This window comes from Alligator sinensis, unplaced genomic scaffold (assembly GCF_000455745.1).
Source record: "Alligator sinensis unplaced genomic scaffold, ASM45574v1 scaffold71_1, whole genome shotgun sequence".
Classification (NCBI taxonomy): domain Eukaryota; kingdom Metazoa; phylum Chordata; order Crocodylia; family Alligatoridae; genus Alligator; species Alligator sinensis.
In genome coordinates this window covers 5,658,066-5,680,091 of record NW_005841834.1, presented here as the reverse complement: position 1 = coordinate 5,680,091, position 22,026 = coordinate 5,658,066, and the positions used below count along the sequence as shown (strand labels likewise).

The 22,026-nt window shown below is 40.1% G+C and overlaps 1 protein-coding gene across 1 annotated transcript in view; it reads right to left on the bottom strand.

The window, feature by feature from the left end:
* TRPA1 (transient receptor potential cation channel subfamily A member 1) overlaps positions 1 to 22,026 on the bottom strand; it is a 79,090-nt gene that overhangs the window by 16,624 nt on the left and 40,440 nt on the right. The window contains exons 13-22 of the mRNA XM_006015312.1: positions 20,660 to 20,774; positions 17,358 to 17,524; positions 16,271 to 16,364; positions 15,267 to 15,326; positions 7,213 to 7,308; positions 5,718 to 5,788; positions 4,701 to 4,848; positions 2,586 to 2,675; positions 2,192 to 2,361; positions 577 to 706 (exon numbers count right to left, since the gene is read on the bottom strand). Of these exons, the coding sequence (XP_006015374.1) occupies positions 577 to 706; positions 2,192 to 2,361; positions 2,586 to 2,675; positions 4,701 to 4,848; positions 5,718 to 5,788; positions 7,213 to 7,308; positions 15,267 to 15,326; positions 16,271 to 16,364; positions 17,358 to 17,524; positions 20,660 to 20,774 (1,141 nt within the window). The remainder of the gene's footprint in view (positions 1 to 576; positions 707 to 2,191; positions 2,362 to 2,585; positions 2,676 to 4,700; positions 4,849 to 5,717; positions 5,789 to 7,212; positions 7,309 to 15,266; positions 15,327 to 16,270; positions 16,365 to 17,357; positions 17,525 to 20,659; positions 20,775 to 22,026) is intronic.

Sequence of the window (22,026 nt, the reverse complement as noted above, 5' to 3'; positions counted from 1 at the left end):
TATTCCATTCCATATTCCATTCAATGTGCAGGACTTCGTTTATTCTTGGTGAATCTCATCTGACTGACTGTGGACTATTTTTCCCAGGCTATTCAGGTCATTCTGAATCCTAGCCCTGCACTCCATAGTCTGCAACTCCACTCCACTCAGTGTCATCTGCAAATTTGCTAAGCATACACTTGATCCGAATAGATAATGATGTTAAACAATACCAGACCCAGAACAGACCCTGGTGAACCCCTCTGGATCTAAATTCCTTTAAAACTCTTGAGGAAGATTTGTGCAAGAAGGGTTCCCCACTATATGGGGATACTTTGCGGCAATTATGCTTCTGTAGATGGGAAACACCAGATTCTTTCATTTGAAAAATGAACATCAGGTTTTAATATGGTTACTGAATAATTATAAGGCATTATATTTTCAAGGATAAATTTTTCCCTACTTACAGTATAAAATGTCCTAATTTTACTAAATGAAATTGCTTCATCAGTTCTATCTACCAAATAGTGTAATACAGAAAATGTACAAGGCTTTATAATTTCCAGTCACAAAAAATAACATAGGCATTAATTTTACCTGTGAACCCAAAAGAACAAAAAAGCTGAGTCCAAAGGCCAATATCAGGAAAAAGAATACAACAACAATCCGAATCAAAGTCCTCAGTATCTCCCAGAACATCACCACATAGATTCCATAGTTTTCAAATCTAAGTAAGCATTTGAAAGAAAAAGATAACTATTATCAAACACTTTCCCTATATGTAAAACTACAGGCTACTTTCCCTGTATGTAAAACAGCATGAAATATTAAATTTTGTACACTGTAGCAGACACTTTGCTTCTATGACAGCTTCTTAAATGGTCAGAACAGTACCTAATTCAGGTGCATGAAAATGGAAAAAGTCTAGTTTATCAGTTTAGAACATGATGTACCATACTTTAATTGAAGGTTTAATAGACACTTCTTTCCCACCCACAATCACAAAAATCACAATTTTCCACACTGAAACAGATGCCTGGTAATCCTATGCTTCAGAGCTATTGCTGGTTGCATGCTGCTGCCAAAAGAAAATTCCTCTACCCCTCCATCCCTCTACCCCTCCTGCAACTGAATTTATTATTTGGCTTCCAGGTTTTTTTTTTGTTTGGTTGGTTTGTTTTTTCACACTTTTCTTTGAAGCAGTGGCCACTGACCACAGTTAGTGGTGGGAGTTGGACTGGAATACACACGTGCTTCTAATGACACTTAAACATCACAGGTAGCTGGCTGGTAAGGACTGCTCAGCATCAAACTGATCACTTTTTGACATCACAAGGTCATATTGACAAGGACTTTTTTCCCTGTCTCCACAGAGTGGGGTACAGTCTACTTCCTGCAATTTTCTGAGCAAATTTGAGGAATTTAATGAATTTCCTGCCATTGGTCCATTCCAATTCCTGCCTCATAACATTTTTTCATAGAGTGCTTTGTGTCTGTAATGTGAAAGGAATAGTGACAGCTAGACAATCAGCCAAGAAAAAACCTTCCCTTCCATAACTCCTTGTTAGGAAAACAGGGCAGAGACAATTTTAGTTTGCCATTTAATCAGGGCCAGACACAGGCCTGGGTGAACTGGGTGGCCACACAGGGCCCAGACAGAAAGGGGGCCTGAGAATGGTAATTTTTTTTCTATTGTCTGATTATTATTATCATTATCTTTGGTGAAGGGCAGCCCAATACTAAAAGTTCACCTGGGGCTGCCAGGAGTCTAGTTACAGTACTGAATTTAATCAAAAAATGGTAGATAAGGCTGCTTTCTCCTCCCTATAACTACAAAGCTTTCCTTTTGTTAGGTATAACTTTACTTCAGCAGGTCTTTTTAAAGTTCTCATATGCAAAAAGTATTTTTTATTTTTTTTTTTTTTTTACAGTGAGAGGCTAGACAATAACAACACTTTTAAAAATATTATTTGCTAGCCACTGAAAAACTTAAGAAATATCGTTTGGAGAGTGGTATTTGATATACCTATTGATTTTTCACTTGGTATAATATACTATGAAATTTTGGTTTTGAAAAACACTGAACCTTACTTTAAAGTTTCTGAAATAGCAACAAAGAACTTAACATACGTGTGTTTAACTCTATCCATGAAAACTATTGAATTAAATGGCTCCATTTGTAGTGTGTCTAGGATCAGAAATTAAATGTTACCTTTGAAGATAAAGCAAGAAGTTCATCCAAGATAAGTATACAGCAATTGCTCCACATTCCCACTGCAAGTGACCAGGGATGGTAGCAAATAGTGACGACACAAAAATAATGCTTGTAGTATAAATTGTCCAGTCCAGCAGGTTGGAGTAGTCCAATAAATACTTCAATTTCTGGGATATGAGAGACAGCAAATTAGCATACTGACCAGTATTAAATCATTATAATAGTAAATTAGGTAATGTTTTTCTCATTGCTTCAAGTTTAAATCTCTTGGATATAAAAGAGTTAGGATTATCTTTTAATAAGAGAATAATGAAGACATATTTTAATATCAAATAATTTATTATGATTAATAATTGACAAACAAAGTACGCACACACTTCAACACACTTACTTGTTGAATGAGTTGAAATATTTCTTTGCATATTCCCAATAAACTCATGATTAATACTAAGCACATGCATACTCTTATAAAGTATGATTCCTGCAATAGAAAAACACAAAGGAAAACAAATAATTTGAAAAGAATAAATGTAAGAGACTCTTGATTTAAGTTCTACTTAGCATAGTCACATTACATAGATAAGATGTGCTTGCTTGCTAATGAAACACAGAACATTTTCCCTGACTTGGTTCATATGTATTATGGGTTCCAAGTCCTGTATCACCTTGCAAACAACTCTGAAGATTACAGTGAGAAAAAATGCAAATGGCAGGTTCTCCAACAACTGAATCATGAAAGCATGTTCTTCTAGGGAAAGGGACAGAAATTACACATAAACTGGTATAAGTTACTGGAAAGCGACTTAAATCTGTAACACAAAAGAAGTTCAGTACATGTAAATCGCTTTCAAAGGGTGCAGACAGAAATGACATTTGTCATGTAATCAGCCCCTTGAAAGTGCTCTAAAGCTGTGCCTAAACGGCAGAACCCTCTGATTGCTCCAGATGCAAGAGCAGCCCAGCCAAGCTGCTGTCTCTGGATGGGAGAGGGAAAGTACAGGGGAGGGAGGTCCCTTCTGGGGTTTTCTCAGTCCCACTGGAGTAGGGTGGGGGCAGGTGGATTGGAGCCCTTCACCTTGGGGGACTCCAATCTACCCAGCCCTGCACTCCAACAGGACGGCAAAAACCCCAGAAGGGACTTCCAGCCCCTGCCTTCTCCCCGCTTCCATCCACAGATAGGAATGGTGCTCCAAGAGCATTGGGTGGAGCCTGGGAAAGAGACAGGGGAAGAAGAGGCGCAGGGAAGAGCCAGGGGAAGATGCAAATTGGAGCCGATCTTCCACCTTCCCAATCCAACAACTAATGTCTGTTGGGTCAGGAGGGTTAGTCTATGAATTACCATGAGCTAGACCCAGGAGCTGCACTTCTGTATGCACCCAAAATGGCCAAATCTGGTTTAAGATAAACCTGGATGGACACAGTATCAGACTTTAGTCTAAAATTGGTTTATCAAACTTCTGTCCCAGATCCCCTCCAGATTCAAATTAACTCAGTCTCTCAGCATCCCAGGATGCTTTGCACCTCCCCCACAAACCCCGCCTCACAGGGTAGGTAGGCTAGTGCTGGCCCAAGCTGTGTGCTCCAGCTGAGCAAGGAGGTGTGCTCTAGTGCAGTGGTTCTCAACCTTTTTTGTATTAGGATGCATTTTTAAACATCAATGGCCAGTCCCAACCCAGTTCCCCTCACTCCCAACCTGCTAACCCCAGGCCTCAGCCCCCCAGGGTGCGGGGCAGTGGGGGGGGGGTGCAAGAAGTCCCTTGCAGGCTGAAATGTTTCCCACATTTCCCTACCTTTTTCTCCTTTAAAGGAGAATCATTTTAAAAGTTTGTTCATAACCCTTTCATATATTCTTGTCACCCACTTTTGGGTCATAACCCACAGGCTGAGAAACACTGATCAAGTGCCCTCCAGCTTCTGGTCTGAGCCACTGCAGGCATATGGTTGTGTTTCTAGAATCAAAAGTGAATGTCTGTTCACTTGCTTGTCAGTTCTATCTACGCAGCTTAGAGCAACCTATGAAGACTGAATTGATTCAGCCTCAGGCTTTTTGACCGTCTATACTTAGCCTAAATCAACAAAAGCACTTCTTAGTGATGAGTATTTCCATGTCAAATTTCAAAAGGTTTACAGTGTTTTTTCTTATTATGGCAAAAGCATATTGCTTTCTGTCTCTTTATTGTTAAGTAGAGCTAAATATTTTTTGTTCAAACTAATGAAAAATTTACCCTAGGCCACAGATTGAAATTAACATTTTGTCTCCCAAAAAAGAATCTTTCAGAAACCAAGCGACTGATAAATATAGTAGTTCCATAAAAAAAATATAGTAGTCCCATAAATACTTCAGTTGCAGAAACATATGACTAGGAAGTAATATTACTGGGTGTAATAAGTTTTATATTCAATAAATTAAAATAGCAAAATGATCAATAATTCTACAAATTATATTTCAACCATGACAACCCACTTTTAAAAAAATAGACATGTTGAAACCAATTAAAAACAGTACCTCAGATACTAATGGTCCTGAATTATAGGTCTCGCTTCCATTTAAAGTCTTTCTTGGCTTTATGTTGGTGACCAGAAGAGTGAGTGGAATGAGACCAAGAGAATATACGCCCAAGTTCATAAGATGTGCACGAAACCCATATGCCATCCTGGAAAATGAAAAAAAAGTTATAAAACATGGAAATATAATTTTAGTAGGAGAGTAGGGATTGCCTGGGTTAGGGGGCAGTGAGCCAGCTAGTGAGGCCAGTGAGCCAGTCCTCTCAGCTCCAGGTAAGGAGCAGAGAGGTGGGGCCAGCCCTGCTCTTTGGAGCAGACAGCACAGCTCAGCCCAGGGCTGCAAAATGTTGGGATGCTAGGAGACATTGATTTAACTTGAACCAGGAAGGGGTCTGGGATAGAAGTTTCATAAACCGGTTTGACCTAAATCAGTTAGATCTGATACTACATTGAACTAGGTTTGTCTTAAACCAGTTTCAGCCATTTTCAAACTGGTTTATGTGCACTGAACTTCTATTCTGTTACAGGTTTAAACTAATTTCTGGTGTATAACTTCTGTCCCTAGCCTTACAGACAAGGCCATGGAGTTCACAGTGCACAAAGGCTTAATAGCCCTCTTTAATGAACCAGTTTTCATTTCCTTTGAAGTTTCTGAAGTTAACCTACATTTTTTGTAATAGGTTTTAGTTTTTTAAGTGCTAATGAAGATTGTGGTAGGTTTCATTTTGCAAGTGTTAACATTAAAACAACTCTTTATATCCTGATGCTTGATATATTTTAAATCCTCTTATCAGTGTGACTGGATGCAAGTGGCATTGACTAAAATTCTAAATTTAAAGAGCCCTTTCTCTGCCACAAATCTTATCCGTAAATTGTATACAAAATGTTTCTTTTTAGTATTGCCTTTCTTTCTGTATTCTATTTTATTGAAAACCTGATTCTATAAGAATTTCAAAATAACAATTAACTCCACCTAAATTATACAAGCAAACACTAAAGTCTAATTAACAATACATACCACTTCATGAGCAAATATTCTTTACATACAGGATGACTGAGAAGCTCCATACAGTTATGGCGTACCATGGCCTATAACATATGCAAACAAGTGTGTCAAATGTATAGTACATCTCCTTCAGCTGAGTGAGCCACTTACAAAGCAATAGGATAAACCAGGGCTGTCAAACTTCTGGGTAGCACATCCCCCCGCAACTTTGTGTGCATAGTGCAGGCAGCATATACTCCTCTCTGCCCCGCCTCCCACTGCACTATCCAACCCCCAGGAGCATATCAGGAAGCAGAAGCTGGAAGAGAGAGGGGGAGCCCAGAGCCCCAGCCACCATAGCAGTAGGAGCACTGAGAGGAGTGGTGGGTACGCAAGAGCCCATAGGCTAACCCCTCACAGGATGACAGCCCTGGCTTAGACTATTTACTTCAGTACTTGATAAAAATTCTAGCCTATTACAAAATGAAATACATTGGAGAAATCTCAAAACTCTTATGGGTTTTGTTTGTTTGGTTTGTTTTATTCATTCTGGAAAAATCAAAATTACTACTCTGTATAAATGTTGTCATTAGACATTCCACCTTCTTTTGTCTCTATCAAATTTAAATGTAAAAATCTTAAACTTACTCAAAAAACATAATTTTAACTTCAAAAGACAGCATATATTGGCATAAAATAAGCAGTAATTATATTATGTTGCAAGAGCAAACACTGATGAATGTGATACATTGCATGGAGAACAGATGAGGATTCATTTATTCCAGTTAATTCCAGGTGCTATTTAATTATTCAACTGTATGATCTGTCCAATTACCAATTATTAGCTTACTTTATTTAAAAAAGCCAGGTCATAAGTAGGTAATAAGTTTAATAACCTAATTTTATCATTACTAAACTGAGAAGAACAGAATATTGTTTAAGGCTAATGTTGTATGAGAATGCTGAAATTTGTGTTAAATGCTTTTCATAGACATCAGTCTATGACTGATTTATAGTTTTATTATTACATATGTGCTCATACCTTCTTTTATTCATAATAATAACTTGTGTCCTTGCGATATCATCTCTGAAAATATTTAGAAATGCTCTTTGCAATCCAGGATGTGTTCACAAATGATAAAGGACTGGTTTGCTTAGATGTGCTATCCATACATTTAATTTGTTTCTCCCTCTTGAATTTTCCATAACTCATACTAAGCTATATAAACAACTGCGCTGTATAAATAAGCTCAACATTTCTATCCAAACAGCCAAGTCTATATTGTTTATGTAAATTATTGTCAATAATACATACCACTTTATGAGCAAATATTCTTTACATACAGGATGACTGAGAAGTTCCATACAGTTATGGCGTACCATGAACTTTGGCTAATAAATTAATGACCAAGTTTCAACCCAACATGCTTCAAACTTGCTGAATTGGAAATAAAGTATTTACTATGAAACAAACAACTTCCAACAGTATCAATATACAATACTTTAATTATTAAATAGAAGAACCTACGTTTAGAATGGTAAGTGGTTCGTATTCAATTTCTTCATCTCCCTTTGGTTTCCTAAGAGTTAGAGGACACTGAAGATACCTGAAGTTATATTCAATCTGTATAGGAAACACATGCAAGAGTGTTTGTTTATGACTATACTGATATACTAATATTGATTTATTACTTTCAATTAAAAAAAGAAACATCTCAAGAGAAAAATGACTACGGTAGCAGAATAACTTGTGTGTTTATGCAAATAGACACATGGTAGTACTCAGATAATCAATCCACCAATAAAATTAAGCACTTGACATGACCACCTATGGTTATTGCTTTTAATTTATTTTAGCGCTGATTATAAGTTAAGGAGTTATATATTTTTGGCACTATAGTAAGAAAAAAAGCCACAGTAAAGCAATCGTTTTCCAAATCATCCATTACTGCTTTTGACACAATTGTGAATCTTTATGATAATTTTAATTTAATTCAAAATTAGTGCAATTGGAAGAATATATTATGATCTGAAATATATTATGATTCGCTAACCAATGTACATTGGTTTTGTACATTGATGTAAATTACTGTGGAAGCAAGAACAGACAGGCAGGTACCTGCCTATCTCAGTAGGCACTAGTATAGTGATTCTCAATCTTTTTAGCTTCAAGGCACCCCTCTATAACTTTTCTGAATTTTGCAACACCCCAGTTGAGAATCACTGAGCTAGAATCTAAATTCAGACAAGATATGGAGGGGCTCCTGAGGCTAAAAAAGCTGAGAATCACTGTTCTAACCTGACAAGATTCATAGGTTCATAGATGTTAGGGGCAGAAGGGACCTCAGTAGGTCACTAAGTCTGACCCCTTGCCTTGGGCAGGAAAGGGTAGCATAAACAGGACCTAACCCTGATCTTTTCATTAATCTACCCCCTCCCTGTCCCCCAAGGTGTACTTGGGTGGTCACAGGTGGTCCCTCCATGGAGTCTGCTCCTGTGAGCACTCACATGCAGGTAACTGCTACCACACTACCCTCCTCCAACAGGCCCTGGGAGTGTGGGAGGAGCAGAGGGAATGAGCCACTCTGCGAAGTGTGGCTCTAGCCCCATGTCCATCCACCTACCTGCTCATCCACAGCCTAATGAGCTGCTGAGAATGCTGGGGCAGCCCTATACCAACTTCCAGAAAGCATAAGAGGGCAGGGATGGCACTAGTGGTGGCAGTTCTTAGAGGAATACCTATAGGTGCCTCTGGAGTGGTCCAAGGTGCCAGATGAAGGGAGATCATTTGCCTCCTCACCCAGGGGCTCAGCAGCATGGCACCCATAAAGGGATCTGGTGGCACCCCAAGGTGCTGTAGGTCCCAACTGCAAATCACTGTCCTATTACAATACCTTGCAACTGAGTCAGGCCACAGCCTTGAACCTTGGGTCTTGGCCTACAAGACAGGCAGTAATTTCAGCCTGCACCCTGTGACTATCCAGCCAGGCTGCTCAAAGCCAGTGTGAAGTCTCTAGTAGGACCTAATCTTCCGCCCACTTCCTGTCCCCAGAGTGGCTGGTGGGAGTCAGTTGACTCTCCACTTCCCACATATAAATCTATGATTTGGAACAAGAAGTGCCTGGCCAATTGACCCAAGTTCGCTTCAGTCCTCCCTTTGGCTTGTTCCTTAGCTTATCTTTGTTTCTGATCTCTTGAGTTCTTGATTCAGTCTGTCCCTGGGTTTTGCTCCTGGATTGACTGCCTGCCTGGCTTTCTAACCCAGGTTGACTTCCCATTCCACTTATCTATCCAAGCCCTAGCCCCTTGATCCTCAGGTAGCCCCAGGCCTGGCCACTCACATCCTGGCATGACAGTAACACTTATCTTGAGCTAACAGCTTCTCAGGATTAAGCTGTAATTCACACTAGTGTAGTTTTACCACTAATTTTTCTAGGATAATTCTACACTGGATTCTAATAAATTACACCAGCATGGGACCATTTGTCCTGTATTGTGTTCAGCATCTTCAATTACCTAGAAATGGGAGTGCACAGGGAAATTTCTGAGTTTGCAAATGGTACTAAACTATTCCAAGTAGTTGAATCCCAAGTGGATAGAGAAAAGCAGCAGAAAAATCTCACAAAGCTAAGTGAGTAGGCAAAAAAAAGATAGATAGATGAGGTTCAATGTCAACAAGTGCAAGGTAATGCACAAGAGGAAAAATAACTCCAACTACACATATGCAATGCTGTGGTCTGAGCTAGCTGTTAAAACTCAGGAAAGATACTTCAGGGCACTTATACACTTACTTTTTTGCCCCGCAACACATGTAGTATGAATTTTTCCATATTAGTTATTATGCTTAAATGATAATAGTACTGAATTGATAAACCTCTGTGATTTTATGAACAACTAAAACTCCATTTTGTGCTTGCTTGACATAAGTAGATGAACTTCTTATGCCCTGTGTACGTGAGTGTCTGTGTGAGAGGGTGAATGGTGAAAGAATGGTAACTATTTGCATGAAAACAGGAGAAGATTTCACTGACTGTGTAAGCAACAAGGCACTGATGTATAAGTTACCAGACAGTAAACTAATTAAGCTAAAGAATGGATGGCTGAACAACTCATCTGTGATCAGGTGCAAAGAAGGAATTTTGCGTATCCTGCCATTTGAACTGCAGAATGCTTCAAGAACATAATGCTTCAAGGCAAAGATTAAGATACCAATGGACATACCAACTTTATTGGAATGACCTCAAGTTGAGATAACAAGAAGAAACAATCTCTAATTAAAGACTGAGCATGGAAAACCCCCAATGCTGAACAAAGACTTGAAATCCCTATGAAAGTGAGATGCAGACAAGCCAAGATGGGGAGTCTACTCTCTGCAACCTTATGGAGTACAGGCACGCATGTCTGTTCTTCCCCAGCTCCTGTCACCATCAATAAGCCTGGACCCAGCCATCCAGTGCTAATATTGTAACATCTGCTGGTAACGATAACATCTTACTGGAGTGGTTTTGTCTGTATGTCTGTTTGTATCTATGCTCGTGTATATCGCTGTATGACTGGCGTGTCCAAGCTTGTGTATCTGCTTCATGTAACCAATAAACATGGCATTTTGCCTTATCCTCCTTTTAAGTTCTCGCTCTTAATTTGAGCTATTGGCAGTTTTAAGTAACATACATGGGGATCCACTGCTTCAGAGCTGACCCTATTAATTAAGTCTGCACCACATGCAAGCTGATACAAACTGTGCTGTGCCACGTGAAGTTGTATTAGCAGCCAAATGCGCATCAGTGCACAGAAAATGGCAGCACCTTCTTTGTGTTTTAGTTCAAAAGCGGGCCACTGCCACTTTCTCAGCACTCACATGCATTTAACTACTTATACAACTGTAAGCATTACAACGCCGTGTGCTTTTGTGTGTAAAAATGCCCTTAGAGTCATTGTAGACAGTTTTCTGAAAACACCAGCTCAATGTACAGCAGCAACCAAAAAAACCCAATAAAATGTTGGGCAACATTAAGAAGGGAACTGAAAACAAAAATAGAAAACATCACCACACCACTATACAAATCCATGGTGGCCTCAAAACATGACTACTGTGTGCAATTCTGGTGTCTTCATCTCAACAAAGATATAATAAAATTAGAAAAAAATAATACAAAAAAACACAATAGAAATAATCACGGGTATGGGCTGTCAGACTAAAAAGGCTAGGGTTCTTCAGCTTGTAAAGAAGGCCAAGGATAGGATGTAAGAAAGGTCTATCAAGTTATAAAGGGTGTGGACAAAGTAAATAGAGAACTGTTATTCACCACATCCCAAAATACAAGAAGCACCCGCTGAATTTAGCAGGAGACAGGTCTGAAATTAACAAGAGAAAGTGACTTTTCATGCCACATGTAGTGAACTTGTGGAACTGATTGCCTCAGGAGGATATAGAGGCAAAAAGCCAGGTTCCAAAAGGGACCAGACAAATGTATAGATGAATAGCTATTATGTTTAATAGCTATTAAACTGAACTGTCAGGGATGTTTCCTCTTATATACTTGTGTGGCAAGTACCAGTGGCATCCCCTGCTGCAGATGTTTCTTCTTTTATAAGTATGAAAGGTTGAATCTTTTCAACAGTTGTCTGTATGCTGAATTGATGACAGTGCCATTGCACTTGAAAGGGACCTCAACAAGTTACCTGATATTAACTCAGTGTACCCCTGATTATATAGAACTGCTTTATAAAATCCTCTCTCTAAAAGGCTGCGTTGCACATAAGTTTCTCTCCTCAGACAGGCTATGGATTTTGAGCATATACTTCTTTCAAATGAGAATTCTGACTTCCTGAATCTTTTCTTTTTCTTCTTACCCCAAACTGGAGCCATGGTATTTCATTAACATGTACCAGCACATTTATAAGACTGTGACTGTATTAAAGCTCCTACAGGCAAAATTGATGACTATGTATAGGATCTGGGGGGGCAAGAAGGGTAGCCACCCTGGCACCTGATCCTCCTTAGGTCCACGCTGCTTGCTAGTAGTCCTTACCCAGTCCACACTCACCTCCAGCTTCTCACCTGCCATGACTTTGGTGTAGCTGTATTGGTTGTTGGAGATGGCAATCCCAGGGGGCTAGGCTTTACCTCATGGGTCCTGATCTGCCTGGTCATGCTAGCACCCCATCAGGGCCTTTGCTCTCTTTCTGGTACTTCCCCTTTAAGGCAGAGCTCACATAGGATTCTGAGCACTTGTTGGGGTTTTGGTTGTCACAGCACTGGCCCCTTTTTCTCTCTGACCATACCCTTTGCTTTGGCCCACAGTTCAAGACCTCAGATTCTGGGAATTAATCTTGTCCTAATGGCAGCTCCCCCTTTCCTGGGGGTCCTCTTTCACCTCGGTAGTTTCTGCCCTCTGCCTTGGGGCTGTCTTCTGGTACCTACTGCAGGGAAGCACACTCAGGCATCCCTGTCCATGGTCTCCTCCACCCCTATATCCACAATCTGGTTCTCTGGTTACAAGTCCAAAATGAAAAAACAAAAACACAAGCCAACTACTTCACAACAATCTCTCTCAGTCAGCATAAAGTGTTTCCCACAGGCCCTACCTTCCATAGGAGCCCTCTTACCTACAGCTCCCCAGTGCAGCTTTTGAGGTTTTATTTCTGCCCCCAGCAGCTCCTTTCTCTCAGGCTCCTTTCCCTCCTGTAAGCAGGGGCCACCCTCTGTCTACTGATCTTATATTCCCCAGCCCAGCCTCCTTCCAGTCACCTAATTGGCCCTTCTGCCCCTCTCCCCTAAGGTCAGGTGTACTTAGTTGCTTCACTAGCTGCCTGACCCCTGGTTCTTTACCTAAACAAAGCCTCCCTCCCTTTAATGTAGTGTAACAGGCAGGGGTTTCCTGATACACTACATTAAAGAACATTATGATAGTCTATGACAACAGTTCCAAAGAGTGTTAACAAACTTGGACAATAAAAAACAACAACATTTTACCCCCAAAACCTGCTATGGCCTGATCCCACAGCATCTGACATCAGTGAAAACTTAGCTATTCAGTTCAAATGTGGCAGAACAGTTCTGATAGGGAGTACCAGTAGCTGCTTTTACTATATGATATGCACCACAGACTGACAGAAGGGAGGCGAAGTAATAACTGGTATCCACCAGACTGCTTAACAGCCAGGTGACTGTGCCTTGAGCACTCTGGTACAAGGGAAGACACTGAAGACTGTAATGATCTACATCCTCAAGAATTCTGAAGCAGTCATTGAAAGTATATAAAGAATATGATATAGCAATAGATCATTTACACTGCTGCCTTAACATGAAATTTGAGTTGAGTTATATAGGAAATGTATGTTGAAATACCAATTAGTTTGAATCCCAACTTGGATTGAAGTGTTTCTGTTAAGCCTATTCCATCAGGTATATAAGAAAATGCATTCACAGAATAATGGGGGGAAAGTAGGACTGGAAGATAACTCAAGTCACATAGTCCTCTTCTCAAGGCAGGTTCATCCACGTCTAAAAGCCATTCCAGGTAAGTGTGTGTCTAACCTGCTCTTAAAAAAAACTTTAGGTGGAGATTCTACAACCTCTCTGGGGCAGTGGGGGCCAGCTTATCCAGCAGGTGTGCCACAAATTAGCCCCCACCCTCCCTGAGTGCCACTCCAACTCCTTTCCATTACCTAATCTAGTACTCAGCTTTGTGCTCCCCCCCTGTGATCACTGACCAAGCTGCCACTCTGCTTTCTGCTTCCTGTCCTGAGCTCCCTGCCTGCTTTGATGCTCTGCTTCCACTCCCTGACCTATTTGCCTCTATAGGCATAGGGAGTGCACGGGGGTGCACATGCACCCCCTGAGAGTGCTGGTGCCCTCCCTGAGAGCGAGCGCTCTCAGCTCTGGTGACGGGCAGGGGCGGCAGCGGGGGCAGGTGGAGCGCTGGTGCTCCCTCCTCCCCCCCCCCACCAGAGAAATGCTGCTGGCATCTGGCTGCGGAGGACCCCCGTCACTGCCAATACTGCCGTTGCCTGCAGACAGTCCCCACTCAGCCTGCCCTTGCTGCTAACACCTGCATTGCCACCTGCATTGCTGCCTGAGAGTGGTCACTGTGCTCTACCAACCTCAGGAGGCACACATCACCTATGACTACAGGCACAGACAGAAGCGACAATTTTTGCCCAAGCTGGCCCCTAACTGCACTCTGCAGCCATGACCAAACAAAAGTGCATTACATGAGGGTTCAGATGAAGGCACCCCAAAGTGAAGTGCCCTCAATAAGTTCTGTTTGCACTTACCAGGAGCAAGGCTCAGCTGACGCAGCCTGGCACTGTTCCTGGCACTGTTTTCAGAATGGGGTGTGGGAGGAGGGAGCAGAGGGAGTTTGTTCTGGGGGTTGCCCAGCCAATGCTGGACAGTGGGATAGATAGAGGTGGGAGGCTCCAATCCACCCAACTCCCCACTCCAGCATGGCTGGAGAAACCCTAGAACAGACCTCCCTCCACTGCCCTCCCTCCTCGCCATCCTGACAGAGCACAGGAGCTAGGAGAGGGACTAGAGTACAGAAGCTGCAGACACCCAGCCTCTCTTCCCAAATCAGCTCCAAAGTGGAACTCAATGACCCACCCTCCTGATCCAACAACAAACATCTGCTGGTTTGGGAGGGTTGGTCTAACTTGTTGCACTTCTGTGAAGTGTCATGAGTTACATCAGGGTGCTGCACTTTTGTCAGTGTCTCCTCCCCAATCTGCTACATGCTACACAACAGAAGCTGCCTGTGCCACTTGTGGCACCCATGGCACAGGTTGGCCACCCCTGCTCTAGGTAAACTTTTCCAATGCTTAACCACCATCTTAGAAAGTTCTCTTAAATACCCAATCTAAATTTCCCTTGCTGCAATTTAAATCCATTACTTCTTCTGCCATCACCTGCAGCCAGAGTGTAGTCTATTTCCATCTTCTTTATAATCACCCTTTAGCTATTTGAAGACTCTTACCAAATCCCCCTTGGGCTTCTCCTCTAAAGACTAAATAATCCCATTTCTTCAAACCTTTTTTTTGTAAATGCTCCTTAGGCCTCTAACCATTTGTTGCTCTCACCCAGACTCTTTCTAGTTTGTCCAAGTCTATCTTGAACTACAGTACCCCAAACTGGATGAAGGATAGTAAAAAGAACATCATTACTGGATGCATTTAAGAAGGAACTGATAATTACAGGATTTTGGTACTATTATTCCTCATAAAAAGATAAACTCCTTCTAACAACTGATGGAGTGATATGCAATATTTATTCTGATACTGAAAGATTCTTGACAATCACAGAATGAGACCAAAATTTAACCTTTGGTGAATTTCATTTTTTACCAGAATCATTAAGCAATTATGTAAAACATTTAAAAATGGTATTAAAACTAAAAATTAATCAAGTTCAAGTAGATGCTAAATCATTTTCGTACTATCCAGATTTTTACTACATAATCCATTACTAAATTGTTACTACTAACATATTGCCAGATACATTATAAAATGTCTCACAGTAAGAAAAACATCAGGAACTAAAATGTGATAGCTTTAATGAAATAGTATATTTCCTCTACTTACGTAGAAGTCCCGGTTTGTCTTTTCTTCTGAAGACTCAGACATGCAATTGTCCAAAACCAACTTCAAAGGTAAAAAAAATATGAACTATTGATAATTAGGATACGATTTAAGAAAAGCAAAATGAATAAACTCTCAGAAGACAAAAAAAAGAGTTTCTTTGGGTACAGATACATCTACACTTTAGCCATTTTAAAAAAGGAGGAGTGCTGCTGCTCAGACATACACATCAGCTTTCATACTGTAAAAGTTATATTTCCATGATTCTGTAGCAAAAAAGTTAGCTAAATTACTCCAACCCTGACTCTGAATGAAGCAGAGTTAAAGTTGGAGTGATCTGCTGTGCTTGTATTGCTATAGAATCATGCAGATATATCAGTTACATAACAGCTTATACTCGTATACTTTAATATAAATGTTGTATCTGTTTATACTCTATAGCAGCCATCCAATGGGAAACAATTATTCTAATCACCCTTTACAGCATACAGTGATGCATAGAGAACTCTTGTATTTGTACATACAAGTTAATTAATAAGAGGTTTATATGATTTCAATAGTCATGTGACAATTTGCATGTGCAAATGCAAATATTGTATAAATATATGCAAGCATACGAAAACACATGCATATTCACTCACAAGATTTAGAGGCACATTTATGTAGATTTGTCAAAATTCACCCATGTGTGAATAGCCCTATAAAAGATTTTAGACCCGAGGCTCCTCTTACATACTTAACTTTTCTGCTTGCTTATCCCCATTGATTTCAAATTGCATAAGTAAAAGGAAATAAAGAGAAGTTGCTAATATTGCATACATTGAGCTAAGCTACCTGAAATATAATAATACTTTTTCATACAATATTTTGTGCACTGATATAATTTTTATTTAACAGTAATTAATTGCATTGTTTAAGGCAGTGCTGGAAAAACTGTAATGATGCTGCCACATAACTGAATTTAGGAAATGAGGTAAATTCTTAATGTATGGAGTAAAAACTCTTACCTTAAATGATTCAGGAAGGTACTCAACCATCTCCAACAAAGGACACTTATTGGCACTACAAGAGTGCGAAAATGTTGTCACAGCTTCTTCCCATCTGCAAGAATAATTTGAAATAATGGAAAATGAATTCTATGCTCATCTGAAATGGATAAACAAATCAGATGCCAACTTGCCAATGGAAGAAAAAATGATTATTTTTAAATGGTAGGAACTGTTGCTTCAGAAATTATTCTACAATTTACAATTCATAGTAGATTCATGTCACAAAATGGATTTAAAAAGTGCTATAAGAATAGTTGAGTATCATCCCCAGTTGCTTTCCTAAGAATGAGGTAAGCCTCTTGTTTATTAAAGCACATGCCTATGCTTTAAGAAGAAAGAATGATTTAGGCCTGTTGTCTATTCTTGGCACATGCAAAAAATCTTCATTAGCATTTTTTTCATTAGATTTTTGCAAGACGTGAGTTCTTCTTAAGAGCAATATAACCCTGAACTCATTATGAACCCAGAACTGATGGTGGAAACATGTATCTTTGGCTACAAGATTATACAGGTAAAATTAATTGTGGTCATTACTTTTCTTTTTAGCATAAGAGGTGATGAGTAGGAAATGGTCCTACTCTATTTGTAAAATTAACCTAACACATTTGGCACAATGATGTCATATATGAATATATCCCAACCAAACTACAACCTAACTCCCATGTACTGCAATTTTTGCAACAGTTTAAAATAGCAATATAAAATTAAATAACTTAAATTGTGTGATTTGTGCTTTAACTTTGGTTAAGACTCTTATTATATATGTAAAATATTTTTTCTTATACTTTTCATCTTAGCTTCCTCAGGAGAGGCCAATTCACTTATCTTGGTTTCTTGTAGGCCCTGAATAATCATCCTGGCGCTGGAAGGGATTTGTTCCCTATGGCTGAAGTTTATTATTAAGATTTTACCACTACTTTTTGATTCACATTTGGTTAGAATAGCATACATCTTTAGAATATGAAAAATAGGTCAATCTTATTAAAATACTATGTATTTTAACTAAAACCGGACAAAAAGACAACAATATAAAATAAGCACTTACCTTTTATTCAGAATGATCACAGATACAACATCTTTTTGCCTACTGTGTATTGCTTCATGAAAAAAAGAAGCTACTGCTTTGTTCAAAAGTATCTTGGCACCATGGTCAAGAAGTAGTTTCACTGCTTTTGGATGTCCTTCTCTTGCAGCAAGGTGCAGAGCTGTGTTCTTTTCAGAAAGACAACATATCTAAACATTATTAGAAACCCCCTTTGTTACAAGCGTTAAGCGTATAAGTTACAGTTTTCTCTACCCCTACCAAAGGGTCAGAATTTTCTCTCTGTAGCAAGAGTGTGAGACTCCTGAATAAATTCATTGGTGTTGCATAAAAAAACAGTATATCATTCCATGGCCTTAATTCCATATGCCTGCAACCAAGATACCACTAAAATCTGAAAGTATAAAGCATATAAAAGGGAGAAAAATCTCACACTTTTATAGTTAATAGTAGAAAGATGTTACAAAAAGTTATAAATGCCCTGTATCTCAAGATCCATATAACTCATATTTGAGGGCAACAAGCTAAGTATCCCACATTAGATCCAGAAAGTGTGCTCATTTATGTCTGTCTTCAGAAAATTATTTATGGGAAGATTTCTAATAAGACAATTTTACTGTCAGTGCCTTGCATAAAACTAAAGGATATGGTTAGAATTCCAAGAGGGTTACAAAAACAGGTCCTACTGAAAGTCAGAGGGATTGATGCTCACGAATCCTTTTGTCATTATTCAAATTACTTATAAGTGTCAACTCACCCAATATTCTATTAAGAATGTGCAAATAAAGGACTGCACACTAGCTTCTGAATATTTCCAAGTAGAATTTATTTAATCCAAAATGCTTTAAACACCGACTGTGTAAGACACATTTTGTTGGTAATGGTACAGTAGTTTGAGCTGACTGTTTTCTGCTTTTTAACAGAGAATTTTACAAAAGTGATCTTTGGAACTGGATTCTTTCTTGATCCAACAGATTCTGGTTTTGTCAAACTTTAAAACAACCTGCAAGCTGTATCTACTGGGCTTTGTAAAAAGAAAACATTCAGGGATCTGAAGTGGCTTGCTGATGAGTCATTATTACCTAGGGATTTCTTTTACTCACTGTGAACTCTCTATATTGTGAGTTTCTTCTGCTATTATATTCTGTTTTATTGTTATGTGGGCCACTAATGTGGTTGATAGAGTCCAAACAAAGTAAATCCAATATAGTTAATACATTTATGCTTGGTTTTTTTTTTTAAAGCTCCTAGAGGTTGGATATTCACTTCATTAATTATAAATACATTTAAACAACAGGTATTATCAATAAGGAACATATTAAGACTAACTCCTATGAAATATCTTAAATTCTGTCTATTATAATCTGTAGCAGTGAAACCAGTCTATTAACAGGGTACCATACTCACTTGGATTAAAAAGTCCAAGACTGGTAAGTACAAAGTAGGTTTGGGTATTTGAATGGTCAAATAAAGTTCAGTCAATTGACTGGTCAAATATTGGTCAAAAATTGTAAAAAAAACTGCTTATAGGCCCAAAGAATACACAGAAAAAGCACACATTTTCCATTAAGAAATGTACCAAAAAACATTTTAAAAAAATCATATTTCTGTCAAGAAAACTACAAAAAATAGGTTATGTAAAATTACTATAATCTTTGACTGGTCAAAAACTATGCAGTCAATTGACCGATCATAGGTAGTCTGCCCCATAAAAAGAGGCAGTGAAGACTGACTCCTTGGGACGCCCTCTCCATCTGGACCAGCACCATGCCACACCACCTATCCACCCAGAGGCCCTGCCGGTAACCCCCCTCTGGACAATATCTTGCTGGAGAAGACCCCGATTGGCCATCAAGGATCAACTCACAGCCCAGGATAGGTAGCTATCACCCCCACCCTCTCTTCAACCAAGGACTTGGACTCTGTTTCTCTTCCCTACCTGGGTTCGAACCCTTCCACTGAGTCTCTTTCTCCTGATACTATTGTGTGAATAGTACACAGCTTGTGTGGGAACCAAGCTGTAGAGTACAGTGTTCATTTAATAAAACTGTTATTTGGACCCCAGAGTTGATTTTGCTTTACCACGGCTTCGGCCCTGCTCCAATCTCTGCTCCTCGCCCCTCTAAGTTCCTTCTCATTTCTCCCTCTCCTGCTTCTGGCTCAGCGTCACCTCCAACACCTGTCCCATACTCCTGTGGCTCCAGCCGTCCTGTGCTCCTCTCTGCCGGCAAACCTCTGTTTCTTTCCTATTGACTTAGCCCCACTGCCTTTTTCTTGATCTCTGCCACTGCAATTGCCTCATCCCCAGTGCCTTTTCCCCTGATCTCTCCCACTTGCTCTTTGGTTACCAAGCACCCCAAGCATAGGTACCACAGGCACACACACACACACACACACACACACACACACACACACACAGTCACCTGAGTCAGTGTTCAACCCGTATGTATATGTGTACGTATGTGTGTACTGTATATGATTTCATGTCATTATCATTAGGGTGTGTATGTGCTTGAATTGATGATAGGTGTGCATGTGTCTAGGCTGGTAATTTTGGATGCATACGCCTGAGTTGGTGGCGTGGGTGTATGTGCCTAGTGTGTGTGTATGTACCTAATTGATTTTTGTGTGTGTATACGTGCAATTGTGTCACACCCTCCCATCTAACAATGCAATTTTGAGATCCTGAGAGTTGACCTGGCCCCACAGGACAACACAAGGATAACCATGGGCATGGAGAGGCTTCCATATAAGCAGAGCCTAAGCAAGGTAGGATATTTCAGTTTATATAAAAGATGCCGGGGGGGAGGGGGGGATGTATATAGAGATGTATAACTCATCTGCTGAATGGACAAAGTAAATAAGGATTTACCTGTCTCTCACAATAGGGAACATGCAATGAAATTACTAGGAAGTAGGTTTAAAGGAAACAAAAAAAAAAAAGTGTTTTCATACAGCATGTTACTAAAGTGTGAAACTCTGCCACAAGAGGTTATGGAGTCTGATAAACGAACCAAGTTTAAAAGAGGTTTACACAGATTCATGCAGGTCTATTGGTGGGTATTAAATGTTAGTGGCAGTCTAGATTAGCACTTCCTATTGCTGAAAGCCATATGGGAAACAGGGCAGGAGAAAAATCAATCTGGATAGGACGTAATACCCCTAAATACTCCTCCCCTTAGCATCTACTCTCTGCCACTGTGAGATACAGGACACTGGGCTAGATAGACCTGTGATCCGACTCAGTATGGCATTTATGTTCTTAAACAACACACTGAAACAAATAATGTTGTATTGCTACATACCCCTTCTTCATCCACTTTGTCTGTACATTTCGCATTAGTATCTAAAATTATCTGCATTGTGCGTGTGAATCCTCCAAAGGCAGCATGGTGCAGGGCTGTCCAGCCTTTATAATCACTTTTGAAACAGCAAGTGTAAAATTATAATAAGAATATGAATGACCTATTGTAAAATGTATAGTAATTTAACTGCATCCTTGACCTCATGGGCCAAATGAGTCTTTCATTTGAACTAGCTTATCCAGTATTATTACTCCATTGATTTCAATATTCTGTTTTGTTTTAATTTGTCTTCTACTAGCGCAACACTTAATGAAAGGGTTTAATTGTGAAAAATATAACTGGGGCCCATAAAAACATGAGTGTGTTTTTCTGGGGTGCTATTGGCTTCATAAAATTTCCCTTCAAAACAAGTTACAAGATCCAAGAACTAATACCTAAAAGTTGAGGCAGTATCAGACATTGTAGGGCTGTTGAACTCTGTGCTTAAGAGAACTGCCATGTAAAGCATCATAAATACACAATTTTAGTCTACTAGCATTATTTGATTATGACAGCTTTTATAGACTTGGTCACAGTTTTTCTGGAGATCCAGTACTTCTGAGGTCCATGGCCCTGGAACAGATCCAGTAACCAGAATATCCCAGGACCAGAAAACTGGGAAGAACCTAGGGACCAGTCCCCATGCTGGGGTCATCCCTTGGCAGGTGGGGCCTTGACTTGGGAGTTTAGAAGTATGAGAAGTCTTTCTCTAAGGCAATCTACCTGATGGGACTGTGGCAAACCCTGAAAACACCCAGGCCCCCAGTGCAGTAGTTTGATTTCAAGATAATCTAAATCAGGGGTGGTCAGCCTGCAGCATAGGTACCATGAGTTTCACTGGAACCTCTGATTGTGGCATGCAGCAGACTGGAGCAGGGACAGGCAGTATAATGGCAGACAGGGCAGGGAGAAGAAAGGAGAGCTGCAAGCAGGGAGCACAGGGCAGGGAACAGAAAGCAGAACAGTTGATTATATAGGGCAGGGTATGGCACTGAGGGAGGGTGTGTACCTAATTTGTGGCGTACCAGCCAAAATGGTTGGCTTCCACTGGCCTTTATCACCTGGGACCCTGAAAGTACTGGGAACCTAGCTTTGGTTCTAGACCCTAAATAAATGACCCAGGGCTGGAACCACATAAATTCTAAGGTTTGTGGCTCTGTAGGGACAGTCATAGAATCATAGAAGTAGGGTAGGAAGGGACTTTGTAGATCTTCAAGTCCAACCCCTTCCCTGGGCAGGAGGAAAACTGGGCTCAAATGACCCCAGCCAGGTAGGCATCAAGCCGCTTCTTAAAGACCCCCAGGGTAGGAGCCAGCACCACTTCCCTT